This window comes from Polypterus senegalus, chromosome 2 (assembly GCF_016835505.1).
Source record: "Polypterus senegalus isolate Bchr_013 chromosome 2, ASM1683550v1, whole genome shotgun sequence".
NCBI lineage: Eukaryota > Metazoa > Chordata > Cladistia > Polypteriformes > Polypteridae > Polypterus > Polypterus senegalus.
In genome coordinates this window covers 144823285-144845366 of record NC_053155.1, presented here as the reverse complement: position 1 = coordinate 144845366, position 22082 = coordinate 144823285, and the positions used below count along the sequence as shown (strand labels likewise).

The 22082-nt window shown below is 37.5% G+C and overlaps 1 protein-coding gene across 1 annotated transcript; it reads left to right on the top strand.

The window, feature by feature from the left end:
- Positions 1–12652: 12652 nt before the first annotated feature.
- On the top strand, positions 12653–21779 carry slc25a6 (solute carrier family 25 member 6). Its single transcript, XM_039744758.1, has 4 exons — positions 12653–12901; positions 14319–14805; positions 16316–16456; positions 21330–21779. The coding sequence occupies exons 1-4, from the start codon at positions 12791–12793 to the stop codon at positions 21485–21487; spliced, it is 897 nt and encodes a 298-aa protein (XP_039600692.1). The 5' UTR covers positions 12653–12790; the 3' UTR covers positions 21488–21779.
- Positions 21780–22082: the final 303 nt, after the last annotated feature.

The window sequence follows — 22082 nt, the reverse complement described above, 5'->3', positions numbered from 1 at the left end:
AAAAAGTTCCTATTTAAAATCAGTTTTGCAATAGGCATAAATACAACTTAGGACTAATCTTAAAACACATTCACAACAGACAAGTCGAATCTAACAATTTTTATGTGGGTTAAGTCAGAGCAGGAAATTAAATTACAGTAGTTCTGGGTGCTGGTGGAAATTGGGCTACTGTTGGCCGAAGAAGAAGAAGGAGAAGAAGAGGGGGGAGACGTGTCTGGAGGCAGGAGGAGAGGAGGAAAATAAAGAGAGTGGAACTGAGGGTAGGAACTTTGAATGTTGGCAGTATGACTGGTAAGGGGAGAGAGTTAGCAGATATGATGGAGAGAAGGAAGGTTGATATATTGTGCGTGCAAGAGACTAAATGGAAGGGGAGTAAGGCAGGTGGAACAGTATGTCAAGAGTGTTTTGGAGGTGAAAAGAGTGTCAGGCAGAGTAATGATTATGATGCTGGAAATCAGAGGTGTGATGATGAATGTTGTTAAAGCATATGCACCGCAAGTTGGGTGTGCAGTGGGTGAGAAGGAAGATTTTTGGAGTGAGTTGAATGAAGTGTTGAACAGCTCTGATATGCACACTCTTGTTTCCTTTGACCCTGAACTGGATTAAGCAGGTGTGAGAATGAATGTAGAGATTTAATAATACATATTGCCAAAAGTTGTTTTCAAATTGTAAAATATTCAAAGTTAATCCTACAGAAAATACTACATGCTGATTTTTAGCTCTCATTATTATAAGGATCAGGATCCTTTTTTTTAGATTTTTTTATTTGTTTTATAAAGTGTACAAATTAGTTAGACAGAAAGTGCATTCAAGTCAGATCTGACAATTGTTCCCAACCTATTTGGAAAGTAAAGGGTCAGAGAATTCAATGAGAAATATAAGTGAAAATTTTATCCTATGGTTTGTGATGAGATGTTCTATGATCAAAAGAGGTAGTGCCAACAATAACACTGACAATTTGAGTCTTGATCAGGGTACATTTTCAATAATGTGAGTTGAGGTATATGTTTCAGTCCTGAAATGCATTAGAGTATGTTTTGCATACATTTACGTAAGTGTATTTTTTTCCAATAGTTGATTTCCTACATGGTCTAAAAATGTAATTGCGAATTGCTGTTCCTAGTGTTGCCTTAGATTATCTAGGAGACCAATACTTTGAAAAACCTGATAATGTTTGAAGCTACTACCTGCATCTTAACTATTATGACATAGTACACATGTGTAAAGCTTTATTTTTCTTAACATTAACCACTATTTTAAATATGGCAAGTTTTCACTGTGATAGAGCAGTGCCTTTAACATAAATTACATCTAACACAACCTACTAGCTGTAAATTTCAAAATATTGTATTTTTGTCTTATTTTGTTTTATTACTTAGCAGCAGATGATCAAATTAAAGGCCAAACACACATGTATAAATATGAATTTATTTATTCAACCAAAACAATGTTTTACCTTGCTAATTTGGCACATTGGCTTTTGTCAAAAGTGAATACAGCATATTTTGGAATAAACATTGCAGTAGTAAATACAGTACTGTAATTCCTCTGGTGAAATACATGGACCATCATTCATTTTCCAAATTTTATTCAAACTAAGATTGTTACAATACAGTAGATGTTATTTTTAAGCTTGTGTTGTTAAACTGATCAAAATTACATTTATTTTCCCTTTTTTCCTGTAGAAGACAGTTTAGCATGTCAGTATATTAATTTACTTTTTTCAGATTTTAAATGTAATTTTTGAAAGACAAATTGTACATCTGACATCAATGTATCAATCATATCTCTTCTCTCTATTATAAAAAAAAAACCTGGAGAGAAACAGTAGGGCGACGATACATCAACTTCACGTTATGATCATGGAAGACACTTAAAAGACCCGCGAGACTAAAGAGATTGGCCACGGAGCGTCTCACGGAAACCTTAAACATGAGACTTTTTGCCAAGAGATTGACCCAGGACCATCTTGCGATAACGTAGAACATGAGATTCTTGCAAGACATGTCCTACTTACAAATAAATAAGAGCAAGGACAGCCAGCAACACACTCAGTCGTGTTTTGACTTTGAGCACACACAAATCCAGGGCTCTCAGCGCAAATAAAGTGTATAAGGACAATACGTTATAAATGAAATGTAAACGACTAAGCAAAGAAGAAAGCAGCATGGAGAAAAGAGACGTAAAAGCATTGGCGAGACAAAAAAGAAAAAGAATAATCTAGGTGACAATTTAGAAAATAAGGAAAGTAATTATTATCCCGGAACAAGTGGAATTAAAAAAAAAAGGATGTCCAATCCGGATGTTGGCGCTAAACACATGCAGAGCAGGATAGAGATTATGAAAGCAGTGGAATTCAAAAGGCTCAAAAAAAAAAACAGTTGGCACGATACACATGTGGAGAAAGTTAAAGAATATGAAAGTAGGAAAGTTAGAAAGTATAAAAAAAAAGAAAGTAAAGATTGCAGGAGCACAAACAATAGGAAATTATTACTTGAAAAAGGGAAAATAATCACCACGGCCAAGGTGTCATTAATAAATGTAGGATAAAGATAGGTCAGAAATAAAAGACAGAGTAGAAAACAAAGTAAAACGTCATAAAAAGGTTAAAAACAAGGGGGCCAAACACAAGCAGAGGAGGTTAGAGATAATGAAAAATGGAATTCATAAGACAAAAAAAAAAACGTAGGTGCAAAACACATGCAGAGCAAGATACAGAATATGAAGGCAGAAAAAAAATGACAGTGTCAAAAAAAAAGAAAGTAAACATCGCATTAGCGCAAAGAAAGAGAAATTATTACTCAGAGAAATGACGAAATGGCGAATAGAGATCGAATATATGGACATAGGTGATATGTCAGAAGTATGTAAATATTGTAAGGTTTTGAAGTTTAAGTCAAGAAAAAAACAGAGTTTACCTCACATGTATTTATTGGTTGCTTTGCAAAAAAAAAAATTATTAACTGCTGATGATGTAGATCGTTTTGTCTGTGCAGAAATTCCAAATAGAGACAGCTATTCTGAATTATGGTACAAAGTCATTAAACACATGTCTCACTGACCTCATTAAAAAGATTCAGCACGTTGGGACTGGAAATATTCCAAATATTGTTTTTACCGAAGTTCTGAAATAAAAGTGAAACTAATGAAATAGCAACAATTCAAAGAAAAAAAAATCTTAAAAGTGTGTATCCGGAAAAACAAAAACAGGGGTTGGCGAGCAAAGCGGGCAGGGGGCAAAGCCCCCTAGTATTATTAATCATAATCTCAAGTCCTTAGGTACATTTGGCATCTGAATATTCACTTATCTTAATAAAATTACAGTATTTCCTAAGTTTCAGTTTAACAACACCCTCCCCAGACATCCAAACTATTCATATATGTCTCAAATCCAAATGGGAATCATTCTGAATAGTCCAAAAATAAGAAGATGCTCCTGAACGTCATGGTATATAGTGCCATTGTGCATTACTGCCTTTTAAGGTGATTTTGTACACATTATTTTATCTTGAAAAGCCTTTCAAGGAAATGTAGAATAATTGATAAATGCAGTTCATCACTTTGAGTTTTGTCTAATTCTTTCTCTTTCACTTTCCACAAACAGATTTCCAGCTCTCCCTTCTCTTGCTTTGTCAAGTCTTTGTGCCACGCTATGTTCTACTAATAATAAATGCACAGTTTAATTGTTTGAATTTGATTCTTAGTATATTATATCATATCTTCATATCTTGTTATTTTATTTTTTATTTAATCAGCATCGCAAGGATAAATATTGTTATAGCCTATTACCAGTGTCATAGCCTATTGTGTTCAGGGATTGTTCCTATCTTGAGTCCGATGCTTGCTGGACAGGTTACAGCTTTTATGTAACCCTGCCCTGGATAAACAGGTTTGAAAGGTGGATGGATGGATGGATGGATGGATGCATAACTTATTGTGTAGTAAGATGATACTCGCTGACAATTAATATAATTATTTTGTATCAGAATTTGATGACAAGTGCTTTCTGATATGGGTCTAGTACAGATGGAGTAGCCCCCACAAATGACCCGACCCTGAACCAGACAGTTTTGAGAAGGTTATAGTATGTTATAAGTTATTTTTCTAAACTCGGAATAATGCTCTTTATGATGTTTTATATTTAGGATTATTCTGAGTGTTGTGGATTTTTTCCACCATAAAATAATGTGGATATGCTTATTAGTAACCAAAAAATGGTAATTTTTTTATTATTAGTATCCAAATTCCTCACCATCTAAATATAGCAAATGGATTTCCAGGAACAAACATGGCTCAATAATTGCCTTTACAGGTTTATATTGTAACTGAACAAGAGGGACATCTGGAAAAGAGTACAAGCTGATGTTTATTAACAATCAAACCCTCTCTCCAAACCCTGACAACAACTGTCTTGACACCCCTGTCTTAAATAGCAGGCCAGAAATTACATGTCTATTCTAAAAAAATACATATAAGTTAATAGACACAAGGAGATTAACGGACACTATCAGTTCAGTAAGGGAATTAATAAAATGAAGGATGTATCTTAGCAGGATGCGCACTCCTACCAAATCAGGAGCCACTTACTTTGTAAGCAGCTCCTGTCCTGTTTGCCCATGTAAATTCTGAAATGTGTGTCATGTTTGAAATCACACATTTTCAGTTGCTAGGTAACAGCAAACCATCATGTGACTTCTGGTATTTATTGCCAGACACCACTGAGTAGAAAGTATTGGAAGCAGCTTGCTTCTTAATTTTAATACTCTACTATTGCAGGTAATTAAAATATCTTGAATGGTATCAGTTTGTTTGTTTTCTGTCTTAGATTGTTTTTCTGTCTTAGAAGTTGCAACCTTTTTGATCAGGATATCATTACATTGATTTAAAAATATAGCAAAGACATTACTAGTGTTGCTAATATCTATTACTGCTTGAAATGACTGATTTTAAATTTTCACATGTAACTGCAAAGACTCATGTTCTGTAGACATTCCTTTAAGGGTCTTAATGGTAAACTCTCTTAGCTTATCCTTAATTAGTCATATTTAAATGCTAATTGGTTATTAGAGAAACCTTTGTAATTGCAGTGTTATAAAATGTGCCACCCCCAAATTTCCTGGACCAGGGTGCGAGAAATTATTGAAGAAGAGACCGAAGGATTTAAATGATGACTCTCTAGTTCAGAAGATACATTTTCAGAATTTGAAGATCATGGTGTATCAGACCCTTTTGCATGAATGCATTGGTATTGCCATTCTTGCTGATGTTTTAAGATTCTGAGGGGAATCTACAGAATCCTAGTGGGATGCAAAAAGTGGCAGAGATATTTTCTGGACAACAATGCCTTGGACAATCTTTATTATTACTGTAGTTTCAAGGTTATCTGTTTTGATAACTGTGACACCAGACCAGCTCAACAGCTGAGAGACAAGCAAGCTGCAATTAGGATAGCATAGGACAAGTGGGGGGAGCACCTTCCCTTATTTTACAACCCCTGGGCCTACATTATAGTGGGCGAGCAAATTGTGTCATTCAGGTAATACATGCCATGTAAACCTGAAAAATATGGCATCAACTTCTGGGTTGCTTGTGATGCTGCTTCATCATATGCCTGAGACATAACAAGTCAACGTAAGGAAGCTGGATGGATGAACTCCTGAGAGAAATCAAAGCAAGTGGGCTGCTCTGGACGTGACACAGGGACTGAATGGCTACATTGTCTCACGCAACAACTTTTTTACTTCAACCAAGTTAGGACAGCTAACAATGCTTGGCATTATAAGGAAAAATAAGTCATAGCTCCCACCTCAGCTCACACGGAACAGGCCAGTGAAGTCATTTAAGTCTGGCTATACAGCTGACATGTTCTTGCTATTCTATTTGTAAAAGAAATGCAAAAATGTGATCTTGATGAGTAAGCTGCACAGAGATGGGATATACTGTAGTCAGGAACATCAAAAGCCAGAAATAATCATGGACTACAATGGTACAAGTGTAAGAGTAGGCAATTTCGTCAAGCTGGTGACTTGCTACATCTGCAAAAATTAAACACTACTCAGAATACAATGCTTTTGTCATCTGGACAACTTTGAACCAGGACTGGAACCGAAAGAAGTGTTATAAAATGAAGTTCTTTCATGAGGAGCTGGACAAAACATTAGTGAGACCTGACATACAACTGAAACAGCATGTGCCAAGGACCCCAACATCTGCTGATGTCATGAAAATGAATTAAGAGGTAAATGTGAGTAAATGCCTTACCAGCTCAATCCAAAGAGGAACCAGTACCAGCACCGCAACTAAGTATGCATGATGGTATTATTTATCTGTGTGAGTATGTGTGTGTATGTCTTATTGTCTTATCTTGGCCTGCTGCACCTACAGTATAATGTGTACAATTGTAGCTATGTATAGTTGTAGTTATACTGTTGTGTAGAAAAGGAAAAGTTAATATGCTGCACAATAAGTGAATAGCATGTTTTTAGTTAAATGTGATCTACCAGAGAGTAAAGGAAGAATGTATATTATTTACATTATTTGTTGTTGAGATAAAGTGAACATATGTTTGTTTTGTTTTTTTTAATTAATGGTTATTTTATTGTTGGGTTATTTAAAAATCCAAATATTGTTCTGGGTCCACCAGATCCTCAATAGTACAAATGTAGCAAGAATGTCAAAAAACGTTGAGGGTTAACATAAATTGTACACAATATTCTAATATCTTCTGTTCAAGGACATGTGGGAATCACTATAACATAACACTGACAATAAACCAATTTTATATCTCCAAATCACATTCTTAATTATTTCTGTGTACAGTAAGCAGTGCAACTGGGCACTACATTTGCCAAACCATGCATTTAATTTTGTCTAAAAGATAAAGCCTCATTATTTTAAAACAACAATACCATACCATACCATATTTATTTGTTGAGCGTCTAAAAACACAGCATTACAACTGACCAAAGCACTGTACAGTTACAACAAACAGGACTAAAAGCAAAATATTAAAAACAAACATTAAGAGAGAATTAAAACAGAGATACTAAAAACAGGTCAGGGGACCAAATAAAATAGAGAAAATAGCAAAAGGCAAGTGGAAAATGAAACAGGTTAAGAATTAAAAGCCAATGTGAAGAAGTGCGTTTTTAGGCGAGATTTGAATGTGGCGACTGAGGCGGCTTGCCTAACCACTAAGGGCAGGGAGTTCCAGAGCCTGGGTGCACAGACGGAGAAAGCCCTTTCACCACGAGCTTTAAAACGTGCCTTGGGAACGGTTAGGAGCAGCTGATCTGCGGATCTAAGAACACGAGGGGGATTGTGACAATGGAGCAAGACACTCAAATAGGCGGGGGCTAGACCGTTTAATGCCTTATAGGTTAGAAGGAGAATCTTAAAATCGATTCTGAATCTAACCGGCAGCCAGTGTAGGGTTTTCAAAATCGGTGAAATGTGTTGGATTCTGCTACTTCCAGTTAGAAGCCTTGCAGCCGCATTTTGAGCCAGTTGGAGTCTAGAAAGCGTGGCTTTACTGATACCAAAAAGGCAGGAATTGGAGTAGTCAAGCCGGGACGTAATGAATGCATGGATTACTGATTCCAGGAGGTGGTTAGACAGAATAGGCTTGAGTTTGGCGATTCGCCTTAGATGGAAAAAGCAGGATTTTACTGTGCTGTTGACTTGAGCATCCATTTTCAGGAACGTATCCATTTTGATTCCAAGATTGGAGACAGACGAAGTTACTGGAATGGGAAGAGAAACGAGGCCAAGGGGTGGAGCCTGTTTGCAGTCGGGACTAAAAACAATGACCTCGGTTTTTGAATCGTTCAGGTGAAGGAAGTTTACAGCCAGCCAGTCCTTAATGTCAGATAGGCAGTCGAGGAGAGGTTTGGTGGAGTCAGTTGGCTTGAGGGAGAAATACATTTGGCAGTCGTCAGCATATAGGTGATATGAAATTGCATGTTTTCTAAAAATTGCACCTAAAGGCAGGATGTAGATTGAAAAAAGTAGTGGCCCTAAAATGGAACCCTGGGGGACCCCACATGGGAGTGGGACTGATTCAGATGAAAAATCGTCTAGCATGACTCTGAGAGTCCTGTTGCAGAAATATGACCTGAACCAGTCGAGGGCTAAGCCAGATACACCAGCCCAGGATTCGAGTCGGGAGATCATGATGTCGTGGTCGATTGTGTCGAAAGCAGCAGATAAGTCGAGAAGAACAATGTTCAATGAAGAGTCACACCTACTCAATAAGTATTCTTCTGAAAGGCTATGCTCTCCCAAAACTTCTCTCTACGCATTCAGGACATGGCACTGTTAGTAACTAGTGGGAAGGAAACAAATAAACACGTAATATAGATGTTTTAAGTTACTGACTCTTTGATATGAAATGTAAAATTACACATCTTTTTTCTCCCTGATTATTTCTTTAAGATTGCATTACAATTAGTATAGTATTGCACAATTCAGCATGATACTATATTTCATTCCAAATTCAAATTCTACATCATCCCCAACTCATTCATACAGTTATCAAGAAAAATTGTTGAGCCCACTGAGATGTCACTCAAAAGAATTTATGTAAATTTATACATTTTTATGTATGAAGTGAGACAATATCATAGTGATTTCCCTTTTTTGAGTAATAAGGAATAATGTATACAGAGCAGGGCTGTCAGGTGCTCTAGTCCCATCAGCAACCCATTATCTCCCCATTTTGAGTATTTCCCTCATTCTGAAAAACTAAAACAACTAAATCTCTTAAGTATTGTTTGGCAATTTACATGCTTTATGAACACTTTTTCAAAATAATGGAATTCTGTCAAATTGTAAAAACGTTTTTTTTCACTTGTACAAGTACAAGTACAACTAACTCTGGCTACAGTTGCAGTAAAATACTTTAAATGTTTCTGATGAAAAATATCTTCCGACTTCTAATGTGCATTTTTGTATAATGGGGTCCCCAACCTTAGGTCCCCCCACCCCCAGGGTAATGCAAGAAAGAGAAAGACTGCGTTGCAATTCACCAAATTTGACTGAGGTGCATTGTCCAACTTGATTGTGGTGTAATCGGTGTCTTGTAGTGTGTTTTCATATTCATAAAGGTGAATAGCTTTTTTAAGAGAATCGAATTTGGACCATGCAATGATCCATAGAGAAGGTTCAGGTCTAGTATTGATTTCTGTGCCAGCCATAATCGTGAAACATTACTGAGTTCGAGGTTTGATTGACATTTTTGCTGGAGGGGGCAAGGGGGACTGAATTAAATGCTCACATTCAGCCCATCTCTCCTACTGGCGATCCTGGCAGTAGCGCAAGAATTCTAACTGTGCAGCACATCTGTTTCTGAACTGCAATGCAGGTGTTATCAGGGGACAAAGCTTGTTGACTGTGTTTCATTGTTTAGTGGATTGCCAGAACCCATTACTTCATGGGAGTTTGCAATACCCAAAACCCATCAATCGCTGACCATGTGTCATTTCCTTTAGGAGCTTGATACTTTGCGGTATATCTCAACTCCTTGATCATCAATCGGATGACTAGGCTTCACAGGGGACACATTTACAACATTATTGAGATTTATGAAGGTAAATTGCTCAATTTATATTTCAATGTTATGCTAAATTTTATCTTTTGAGCTCAGTTTGTTCATTCAGTACTTTATGTGGTTCAGTTTGTGATTCAAAAATTTGAAATTTGACTTTATCTTCAAATATGATATTTCTTTTGTATTGGGTGTGACTATAAATCAAACATTGTCTAGGGGTGTGGGGCATGAAAAAGGCTGGGAACCACTGCTGTATAACATCTGCAAAAGAATGACATATTTTGCAGTACGTGAAGGATAGTAGGAAATGATGGGCACCTTCTGTTATCTAAAACAGGTTAAAACATTTCACTTGATAAAAAAAATAACACTAATAAAAAATAGTGAATGTATTCTTTAATGACATTAACATGTAATGAACTTTCTGCATATAAATCTCTTTTAAAATTGAATTTATAAATTTATTTGCCACTCTGAATATGTAAAGGCAGTGCTCTGATATGAGATGTTTAATTGGAGTCCACCTGTGGTAAATTCAGTTGATTGGACATGATTTGGAAAGGCACACACCTGTCTATATAAGGTCCCACAATTGACAGTTAATGTCAGAGCACAAACCAAGCATGAAGTCAAAGGAATTGTCTCGAGGCACAAATCTGGGGAAGGTTACAGACAAGTTTCTGCTGCTTTGAAGGTCCCCGTGAGCACAGTGGCCTCCATCATCCGTAATTGGAAGAAGTTCGAAACCACCAGGACTCTTCCTAGAGCTGGTCGGCCATCTAAACTGAGCGAATGGAGGAGAAGGGCCTTAGTCAGGGAGGTGACCAAGAACCTGATGGTCACTCTGTCAGAGCTCCAGAGGTCCTCTGTAGAGAGAGGAGAACCTTCCAGAAGGACAACCATCTCTGCAACAATCCACCAATCAGGTCTGTATGGTAGAGTGGCCAGACGGAAGCCACTCCTTAGTAAAAGGCACATGGCAGCCCGCCTGGAGTTTGCCAAAACGCACCTGAAGGACTCTCAGACGATTAGAAACAAAATTCTCTGGTTTGATGAGACAAAGATTGAACTCTTTGGTTTGAATGCCAGGCGTCACGTTTAGAGGGAACCAGGCACCGCTCATCACAAGGCCAATACCATCCCTACAGTGGAGCATGGTGGTGGCAGCATCATGCTGTGGGGATGTTTTTCAGCGGCAGGAACTGGGAGACTAGTCAGAATAAAGGGAAATATGACTGCAGCAATGTACAGAGACATCCTGGATGAAAACCTGCTTCAGAGCGCTCTTGACCTCAGACTGGGGTGACGGTTCATCTTTCAGCAGGACAACAACCCTAAGCACACAGCCAAGATATCAAAGGAATGACTTCAGGATAACTCTGTGAATGTCCTTGAGTGGTCCAGCCAGAGCCCAGACTTGAATCCGATTGAACATCTCTGGAGAGATCTTAAAATGGCTGTGCACTGACGCTTCCCATCCAACCTGATGGAGCTTGAAAGGTGCTGCAAAGAGGAATGGGCGAAACTGGCCAAGGATAGGTGTGCCAAGCTTGTGGCATCATATTCAAAAAGACTTGAGGCTGTAATTGCTGCCAAAGGTGCATCGACAAAGTATTTAGCAAAGGCTGTGAATACTTATGTACATGTGATTTCTTAGTTTTTTTATTTTTAATAAATTTGCAAAAACCTCAAGTAAACTTTTTTCACATTGTCATTATGGGGTGTTGTGTGTAGAATTCTGAGGAAAAAAATGAATTGAAGCAATTTTGGAATAAGGCTGTAACTAAGGTGACCAGAATTTTTTGGGCCAATCCGGGGACATGGATGGGGGCTAGAGGAATCAACAGATCACGAATAGGGACTCTAAACACTACAGAGTACAAAGCGAAAGCTTATCACGTGATTTCTCAACAAAGTTGCAGGATGTGGTAAAGCATAACCTCCGTCAAAACACCGTGCACGCGCGCCGAGTTCAAATTATCGTGGTGATGAGATACAGTACAAAAAGTGAACCAGCTGAATCCGGGGACGAAATCTTAAACCGGGGACAAAACGGGGACATGTTTCTGAGTGGGGATAGTTGTCCGAAAACTGGGACTGTCCCCGGAAAACGGGGACGGATGGTCACCTTACTGTAACATAACAAAATGTGGAAAAAGTGATGCGCTTTGAATACTTTCCGGATGCACTGTAGAAGTCTATGTCCATAGGAAAATAAGTCATATAAAACATACTCCCCATGTTATATTTTTGTTGCCCCATTTTTTCTTACCAAGAAACTGATCCTCCTAATCTTCCCCCATGACCTCAATGTCCTCCTAAAAATGGGGAAATTCCTCCTAATCTGGCAACCCCGATACTGAGTGTTTGTGACGTGTGCACACCATGAAGGATTGATGCCCAGTACAAGGTCATGTGTCCAATGCTCTTATCTCTATCCCGCTTCATTAAAAGATGGCACAGAAAAGTGTACGTTCATTCTCTGCTTTGGGTTATGCTTTATTAATAAAATGGTAGGCCCAGGAAAAATCATACTGTTGTATAAGAAAATCTAAATGAATGCTTGAGATATAACAATCAAAAGCATAGTAAAAATCAGCCAATCAACGTTAAATAATATAATAAAACATTTATGCTCGTTATATTTTAAAAAGCAAGATAAATTACTTAGAAAGCTGCAAAGTGTGGTTCTTACAGTTTCTGAAAGACATTTTCACTGTAAAGTGCATTTTACGAAGCAATGCGGTAATTTCCGATGCAAGCTTATAAGAAAACTAGGTGTACCGTAACAACAGAAAGTATCCGGTCATACAATTACAAATATTCCGCACATGACCCTGTAAATCATTCATTGACACGTTTCCAAAGTGTCCTTTGAGTAGTTCGTGAAGGTTGCGGTGTTCCTCGAAAACTAACTGCGCTCATCTGCGCAGTGCCTCTGCTCTATTGGTTGGCAAACAACAACATCCAATCAGATTGAAAGTTTGCGTATTTGAATAAGCAGTTGATTCTATAGGAACTCTCTATGGGGCAACCATTTGCTGAGCAAACCACGCAGTTCTCGCGATAATACGCAGGCAAATTTATCCCCGGCGCGGCTAAGTGTTCGTCCATTTTGTCCTAAGTCGTGGTGGGCGGAAAATCGTCCTCTCACAGAAACAAGCCGTATTCTGTTCTCTTTACCCTGTTCTCTGTTTTTCTTTGTAAACTTTTTGGCTCTATTTGACATCGATAAGTATTACTATGGCAGACCAAGCAATTTCATTCCTAAAGGACTTTATGGCAGGTGGTGTTGCTGCAGCAATATCGAAAACCGCAGTGGCTCCTATAGAGAGAGTCAAATTGTTGTTACAGGTAACTTAAACGTTTTAAAGAGTATTTGAGCGTGGATCGGAGGGGGTGGGTTTTCTGTGTTTTCGTGTTTAGAACGCTTCTAAATATTGAATTTGCTGTTTTAAGGAATGCACGCCTTTGTGTCTTCTGATGCAACCTTGAGTATCCTCCTGAAGCAGCCATATTGATCTTGACGAGAGTCTCCCGGCTATTTGTTCCTACGTCTTGTGTGTGTTTTACTGTATGCCTTCTGTCGTATAATACGTTACTTTTGGATTGCTGTCGTTTTAATGTGTTTTGAATTACTTGCAAAATCTAGGTTATCAGTTAATTAAGAAACTGGTAAACACTTTTATAAATCGACCTGCTCAGGCTTTAAAATCATTTTTTTCATAATGGCCCAGCCATGTTGGTACACTGCTTTACGGCTTCTGAAGCGGTAACCCGCAGTGTCGTACGTTCAAACCTACTCTTCGACCAGAAGGCTTTGCTTGTGATCAGCATTGCGGTTTACGTCTATTTGCGACTCGACTGATTTTCATTTTACGCGTATGACCTTAAAAAACAATTGTTACTTGTATTATGGTCGATAATCCGAAAAGTAGTACATTACGTAACCAAGTAATTTAGGCAATTCCTGAAGCGTTACCTTGCTTGTTGAATTTTATTTAAAATTATGGGTAATATTGATAGGAACATAATTGACATATGCCTAATGCGAAATGTTAATTATTCGATATATTCCTTTTTTAAACGGTGTTAAATGGTTTTTTAATATTCATATTGTGGGTATCAGTGATTCTGATAGACTAGAATTTACCAGTATGATACTACTTTCTGATAGACTAGAATTTACCAGTATGGTACTTCTCCAGAAGAAACTGTTCATCTAGGTTTAATGGAAAATTCCAAACGCGTGTATCCAGGATACGTTAGTTATTATAAGCCAAGGCGATTTATGTGGTTCCTTATATGATGTACACTGTCCACTGAAAAACACTTACAATTGTGGTAATGTGTGTGTATGCATATGTTAGGGCTAAAGCTCGAAAATTGGATAAACCTAGCATTACTGGAGCAAAGCGCACAATATCTAAAAGACCCGGGTAAAGCTGGAATAAAATGACTTTCTAATTTTACCTGGGTAATCATAATTTTATCCATTCGGATAGAGCCTGATTTTAACAAAATGTTATTTCTAAATCCAGCTCTTGTTGGATAACTCGATCTTTACCCGGGTAATGCTAGGTTTATTCAGTTTTTGGGCTTTACCTAACATATTGAAAAGATTAAGTTAAGATCACGAGTGATGCCCCTTAGGTAAAATGAGAAGCCCTTGCGTTAAAGCTGTTGGAGCAGACACACAATCTGCTGTCAAGCCCTAAATATTATTTTCTGTTTTTTCCTCTCTTTTATCCACCCTCCTCTCTCCTTTTAGGTGCAACATGCCAGCAAACAGATTGCAGCAGACAAACAGTACAAAGGAATCATTGACTGTGTCGTTCGAATTCCCAAGGAGCAGGGCTTTCTTTCATTCTGGCGTGGAAATCTAGCAAATGTCATCAGATACTTCCCTACACAGGCCCTAAACTTTGCCTTTAAGGACAAATATAAGCAGGTTTTCTTAGGAGGTGTTGACAAGCACACTCAGTTCTGGCGTTACTTCGCTGGTAACTTGGCATCTGGCGGTGCTGCTGGAGCAACATCTTTGTGTTTTGTATATCCCCTTGATTTTGCCCGAACCCGTTTAGCAGCTGATGTGGGCAAAGCAGGTGCAACTAGAGAATTCAATGGTCTAGGTGACTGCCTAGTGAAAATTACCAAATCTGATGGCATTCGAGGCTTGTACCAGGGCTTCAATGTATCTGTGCAGGGAATCATCATCTACAGAGCAGCCTACTTTGGCATCTATGATACAGCAAAAGGTAAGTGGTAAAATATATGTTGTGATTTAACAAAAAAAAATATTCAAAGAAGTGAACCTTAATGTTTAAGTTTTCCCAGGCTTTATGCAGAATGTCTCATGCAGCAAGCAAACATTTTATTGAAGACACTATTTCAAATCTGATTTCAGATTATGTGGTCATAACAGACTTTGGACAGAGTTGAATATAGAATTGATGGTAGGAATTTGAACGTGTTCTAGCTCTGATTAGCTATTAGGTTAAACTGATTCATGATCCTTTCATGGTATTAACATTTAGGAGTTCTTCAAATTTTAAGCACATCTTCTCACATAATTTGTAACGATATTTGTATTTATAATGTGCCTTGGCCCACATGGAGCCATTAAAAATTTGGCATTTTTTTGCAGAGAAAATGTAAGGGTTTTATGCTCTATATTCTGTGAGTATGACACACAGAAAACCTTTGCATTTCAGCATCTTATATATTATGGGTGTTTTTCTTGAGTTGTATGAACTCTGATCATTTGTGATTTGTTTCTAAGCAGACTTTGGACTCCTGTTAAATGAAAGTGCTGACTCTGACTTGTTCTTTCAAGTGACAAGATGGCCAATAGATAATTCCTTCCTCTGTTAGTTACTAGAAGTTTAGTTGATTCGGTAGTGTGAAGACTTGAGTAGCATAGTTATTCTTAATTTTTACGCACATGTAGTACAACAAATTATTGTGTGTAAAAGAAATGTTTATCTTGAACACATAATAGGGGGGAAAATGTATAGATCTTTATTGGCAGAGTAGTGATTGAGGGCTTTTTAAGGTGTCCGTTTTGCTATATGGTTGTGAGACATGGACATTATGCAGTGACTTGAGATGAAGACTGGACTCCTTCAGTACTGTTCTGAGCATCCCTGGGTATCATTGGTTCTACTTTGTGTCAAACTTGCGGTTGCTCATGGAATTCCAAATGTGGAACATTACCTGCATTGTGAAGGGGCATCGTTTACAGCACTATGGACATGGGGTGCGATTCCCTGAGAGTGAACCGGCTCACAGGATCCTCACTGTTGAAGATCTGAGTGGCTGTACCAGGCCAAGGGGATGCCCATGTCGCACCTGTCTGTGGCAGGTAGATAGTCATTTTTTGGAGGGTGGGACTAAACCGTGTCGGGGGTGGGGTTGTGTTGCCAACCAAAATCCCAAGCTGTTTCGTTGTGTGGCAGCAAGCTGTATCTGTGCATGGTCCTTGACCTGAAAACGGGGTGACATTGCACTTCTTATTGGCATAAGGAATAGATGCATATTACAGTGAATAACCACTTTGTTTTGGTTTTAGTAAAGTGTGGAGAAACTTTTAGTTATTAACATTGAGTTGAAGTTTGGATCTAAATTTGTCATGTTTTGAAGGTTTGGTACAGTTGAGCTGAAAGCATGTAATGTCTTCACATGGCTGTCAATATAAAGTAACATGCTGGGGATTAAAGTTTTCTTCTAATATCTCAAGTGTTTGCATTTCTTTTTCCCTTTTATTAGGTATGCTTCCAGATCCTAAGAACACCCATATTGTGATCAGCTGGATGATTGCACAGACTGTCACTGCAGTGGCTGGTGTAGTCTCCTATCCCTTTGATACCGTTCGTCGGCGTATGATGATGCAGTCTGGGCGTAAAGGAGGTAAGGTTTGGTTTTGATATATTTGTAGAGCATACTGGTGTCCTAGTTAAATTGTAATTTTTGCTTAAAGTCGCTTTTTTTTATCAGTAGTGTTTTAGAAAGGTTTAGTTTTAATTATTAGTATAGTTTGAAGTAACTAATTGTTTATATTGGAATAGAGTGCCAAGATAGTAAAGTTTAAGGATGTAGTCATACTTGAAAACTATTCAAAGATGTGGACATTTCTGCCATACTTTGTCTGCTAACACATTTTGTTTTTCCAATTTGGAAAATACCAGCTACTAGGTGTAGCCAGAATATATTACATTGAAAAAATCTTTCTGATAATGTCTATCAACTCTATTCCATTGTTTACTTTTTACGCCAGGTTCCAGAAGTCCAAATTGTCACTAATTTGTCATAAAGCTTAGACTTAGTTTTTTTTAAGTATTAATTTTTGGTGATCTGTTTCCATAAAGACTGTACTTTATTATGTCTTAGTAGTTGTGGGCACAAAACAAGGTTTGTGTGTCTTGTTAGTTTGGTGTGGCTGCTTTTAACATTTTCAGGTGTATGGTAGGCTTTATTCTAGATAGATACTTTATTAATCCCAAGGGGAAATTCACATAATGGGTTATTGACCCCATTGGCATAATGCATGTAAACTGACACACACCAACAAAACCTATTAATGGACACTGTTCAGATTACCACAGTGGAGATCAGTGCATTTTTATGACATCCTTCATATGTTTTGTGCAAAGTTGTACCAAAGTGAACAATTGTGCACGTTAAGGTTTTTTTTTTTTCCCTCTCCTTTCTTGCAGGAAAGTGCACATCATGATAGTCCACACTTTGCTCTTTAGCAACCACTTTTCTGGTTTTCTGAATCCTTCAAATGATGTTGAGCATGTGCACACTCGACATTTATCATTTGTCTCCTCTGTAGTTATGTCATTGCAAGCACCAACATAATTGGTAAAGGGGGCATTATAAAAACTGCACTGTACAAGGCTTAATCAAATACATGTGTGAAAACAATTCTAGTATTTTCACCACAATTAAGGAACTTGAACACAAAATGCTTGGATTGTATACCTGTGTTAATGCATCTCTACACAGATGTGACTCAATGTGCATTGGAGTTCAGTGTAATAATAAATTACCTACAGTAATTTGTAAGATTCAGTTTGTGCTTTGTCCATGGCGCACACAGTCATTTTTGTTCATACTCTTTATCTCTCGCCTCCCCATTTGAAAGCATTCGTTAGGCTTTAACCATAACATTTATTTCTATCGTACATTTTCATAAAAAGAATGTGATTTACAAGATGTCAGTTGCATAGAAAAAACTGAACGAGAATGAATAAATGAAATCCCAAATATAGTAGATGACTAAATTGCTAGCATAGATCTGCAATCGGTAGCAATTTCCCTTGTTTGTAGAATCACTTTTAACTTTCTAATGATAAACCCAATTCTTAAAGGTAAAAAATTAGGTTTGTAAAGTGTTTTTTAATGAAGAAACAACCATTTTTTAATTGATGTTCTGAATTTTTTTTTCCATAGGGAAACCATATGGTTAAACTCATGATTATTGACTTATAGCTGGAAGTTTTATTAAGAGGTGGGGTTTTTGGTTATGTTCAGTTGCCAAAACTTGGTACCAGCGACTGTCATGCTGTATATTTATTCCTCTGCCCTTTAATATAGAGGAAAGCCTAGTCTCGGGCAAAGGATAGGTTTCACAGTGTCATATATGTACATCAGTAATAACGCATCAGTGGCTTTAATGTAGCATACCCATGTACAGTATTAATTTGTAGGCAATTTGAGCTCCATGCATTAATTGCATCTAAAGCAGACAGTGTTTCAGTTCAATGTAGATGGTGCTTTGTTTTACAAAGATGGCACTTGGGCAGTTGACATCAATGCTTGACAGCAAGTAATACTGGGAAATTATACATGCTATATATTTTGCAAACATGAGGACTGTCACACTTTCTTGTACTATTGTGCCCAAGGGCAAACAAGATGGTGCAAGAGCACAGAGAGGAGTGTATTTTGCTTGACATTTTTTGAGACAGCTATGTAAGCAAATACACCTCTCACACTTTAAACTTTTAAGAACCTTTACCAGCTTGCATGACATTTTTTTTTTTCAGTTGAATTTCTAATTCCAGTATGCTGAAGGTTTTGTACACAAATGCATGAAACTCCTACTCTGAGTACAGTTGGGCCTTGGCGTCTGCTGAGGTTTGGTTCCAGGACTCCCACAGATACCAAAATCTTCACATGCTGTAGTCTTTTATGTAAACTAACTGAGTGTGGTCTTCGGGACCAAAAAACAACCCAAACATTTCTTAGCAGTTTTACTATATTGGTGAACTTGCAGAGTTGTCTGCCAACTGTTAAGAGTTATCCAGAGCAGAGGATATGGACCCTTCTCTGCAACTGGGACAGATCTGGAGCTCGCTACCATCTGAGCTTAGAAATATTGAATCATTTTCACTTTTCAAATCTAAACTTAAAACTCATTTGTTTAAGACTGCTTTTTCACTTTAATTACAATTGCTCTGACTGATTTTAATTTTTGTATTTTAGTTTTGTTTATAATCTGTTATCTATTGTTCATTGTCCTTGAATTTTTAGAAAAATGCCTACAAATAATATGTATTTATTATTGTATCTTGGGTGAGAAGGATGTGTAGTCAAATGCAGCTTTAGCACGTATTGAGCAGGACAGGCTGGAACTGGTCTCGGGGGAATTGAGTGGAACCTTGCTGTGTGAACGTACAATGAGCATGTACCACACGGCTCAGTTTGTCTGCTAGGGTGCGTGCACCATCTCACCAAGTTAAATTCACAATTGGATAATTCACACCAATTCCTATATCTGTGGTTGAGCAAAGCGGTCTGCCCCATACATATACAGGTCTTTCTTTTATGTCTTGTAACGTATTTGCATTTAGCTGCACACATCCTCCTGTGTACTTGGCGTCACTTCTTTTTACTTATAGCACTAGCAGAACTGTCACTTCCACAAATATCAACTTTTTGCTTTGTGCAAGTGCTCAGTTATTTTTTAAAATCCTTGAGGCCCATTAAGGCACATTTATTCTCTGGCACAGACCGCTGCAGACCAAGTCATGCACAGATGATGCCAACAGTTCATCTGTATCTGTTCAGTGTGCAACAACTATGTAGCTGGAGTGTCAATCCTGTCATAAATCTCCAAATTTTCCCTGTTAAATTGGAGGACCTGCAACTTCATTTAATTGCAGGTTAAGGCCCTTGCTCAAGGACCTGCTCAAAGTCTGAATGGAGTAGAGTCAGTCACTTCTTATGTTTACATATTCAATCTTCGGATTGCTGGCGCAGATCCCTAGCCTCAGAGCCACCTCTCCACCCTTCCTCCAAATAGTGCATGTTTTCTTGTTTAGTCAACATGCACAGGACTGTGCAGTTACAAAATTCTACAGGCACGTGATTGCTGATGCAAGGGTCCGTGCACCAGGACTAGTAACAGAATTTACGTGATGCCCTCCCTGGCTTAGTGGACTCTTGTGGCAACATGGATGTGTCCAGCATAAACAGGCCGTTAGCCTTTGAGCTGGCAGTGATTAAATTCCTGCACTTTGTACACACCTCTCATTGCTACTACTGATTAAATAGTTTATAGAGGTCATTAGACTGGACCTGCCTAAATGATTTGTGACCTGTGGCAGAATCCCAAGAGGACAATCTTGACTATAAAGGAAGTGAAAATAGTAAAAAGGTTTATGTAGGTGAAACATTGGAAGAATCATTACTGAACCTTAAGAGGTGAGAGTAGATGGTTGGCACATGGCAAATAGCTTTTTGGAACTTTCTAGATTTTTTTTTTTTTGAGCTAGCTATTATCCTGTCACTTTCCATTTAGCATTGGTATACCAGTCTACAGTTCATATACTGTTGAAGACTGACTGATTAGTAAGAATCCAAATTTGTCATATTAAACTGGTTGAACAAACATAGATGCAAACCAAAAGAGACCCTGCGGTTTTTTGGCTGAACAGAGCTTATTTTTTTTTTTTACATTTTTTTTGCACATGTTTTTGTGAATTTCACTTGTTTCTGCTTGTAGTGACCTTATTTATGGTCTCCTCCTCAGAAAATTGTGAAGTATAATGGCATGAGTGGTTCTAAAAAAGCCTGAGGAAAAATACATGCCATTTTGTCTCCCCCAAAACCATCCACTTTTTTTAATTTAATTTTAAAAAGTGCCAAAATAGACCTCACAGCATTGATTCTTTTGTTACACTGAATCGTTTGGGTTTGTTCCTAAATCACATGAAGACTTTTTGGGGTTAGTAGTGTTTTGATTTTCATCTGAACTAATGGAGACTTGTAAATGGATTATTTGCATTATTCATTTATTTTTTTTGCCATTCACTTACAAAAGTTGCATTTTTGCCTTAGCAACTATTTTTCTCTAGCATGCTTGAGATCAGTTCCTGTAACAGATTTGTCCACCAGTGTTGGCAATAGAAATAGTACATCAAGGCAGAATTACATTGATCACAAACATGTAATGGTTGAAAAGTTTTTCCAGTTGACTTTTTTGTTTGTGATAACTAAGCAAGTATTAAATTGGCTAGCACTTAAGTTCCATTGACTTTTTTTGATTTAACATTTTCTAGTGTCAGGTTTTTTTTTTTTTAATGAACATATGCCTTTTACAACAATATTCTTATCTCATTCTGAACACTTTTTGTAGTTCAGAGTAGGCTCCAAATATTTTAAAACGCTGATGTGATATTAACATTCATAGTATGTTGCATTGTTTTTTGTTTAGGCATTATTTGAAGATTTAAATTTTTTAATCTTCTGTCTTGTCTCTTTTTCTCCGCAGCTGATATTATGTATTCTGGAACAATTGACTGCTGGAGGAAAATTGCAAGAGATGAAGGTGGCAAGGCTTTCTTTAAGGGTGCATGGTCCAATGTTCTCAGAGGCATGGGGGGTGCTTTTGTGCTTGTCCTTTATGATGAGTTTAAGAAGTATGTGTAAATTTCAGTGATTACATCATTCCAGTAGAAGGTGGGAACAATTTAAAAGAAATTCGACCATTTAGAATATAAAATAAGGACCATTAATCGTGTTCAGATTCCTTCCTGCCTGATGTGTGCCGGGTCCAGAACATGTCTATCACTTGAAATATAGTGTCCAAGATATCTTAACTTAATGAATCATGTATTTTTTCCACTTAAACATTATGTACTGTTTTTGCACAGCTGTGTGTGTAGCGGTTTTGTTTTAAATTGGGACATTCTCCTTAAAAATAAAGGAATTTAACATGTTCTGTTTTGTCGGTTTTTTTTTTTTTTTTAAACCCGGTTTTGTTGCTGATTGGTAAAATTAGTTTTCTAAATATTTAATCTGCAGTATTTTAGAAAAACTTTACTCTTATGGAATTATATGGATGTTATGCTGCTGCTAATGTTATTACTATATGAATAATCTCAGAACGGTCATAATTTACCCAGTAAAGCATTTTTTTTTTCTTTCATAATTTTAGCTTCAGTATGTCTTGCTTTTAGGGTTCAGATTTAGAATATATGTTTAGAGTTCTATGCTTTTGAAGAAATTTTTAAGTTGTCATGGG

What these genes read in the sequence shown, in the direction of transcription:
- slc25a6 (XM_039744758.1), top strand. Translation starts at nt 12,791, where the DNA reads ATGGCAGACCAAGCAATTTCATTCCTAAAGGACTTTATGGCAGGTGGT. An exon ending in GAGTCAAATTGTTGTTACAG is followed by an intron (nt 12,902 to 14,318) that starts GTAACTTAAACG and finishes CTCTCCTTTTAG; the next exon opens with GTGCAACATGCCAGCAAACA. An exon ending in CATCTATGATACAGCAAAAG is followed by an intron (nt 14,806 to 16,315) that starts GTAAGTGGTAAA and finishes CCCTTTTATTAG; the next exon opens with GTATGCTTCCAGATCCTAAG.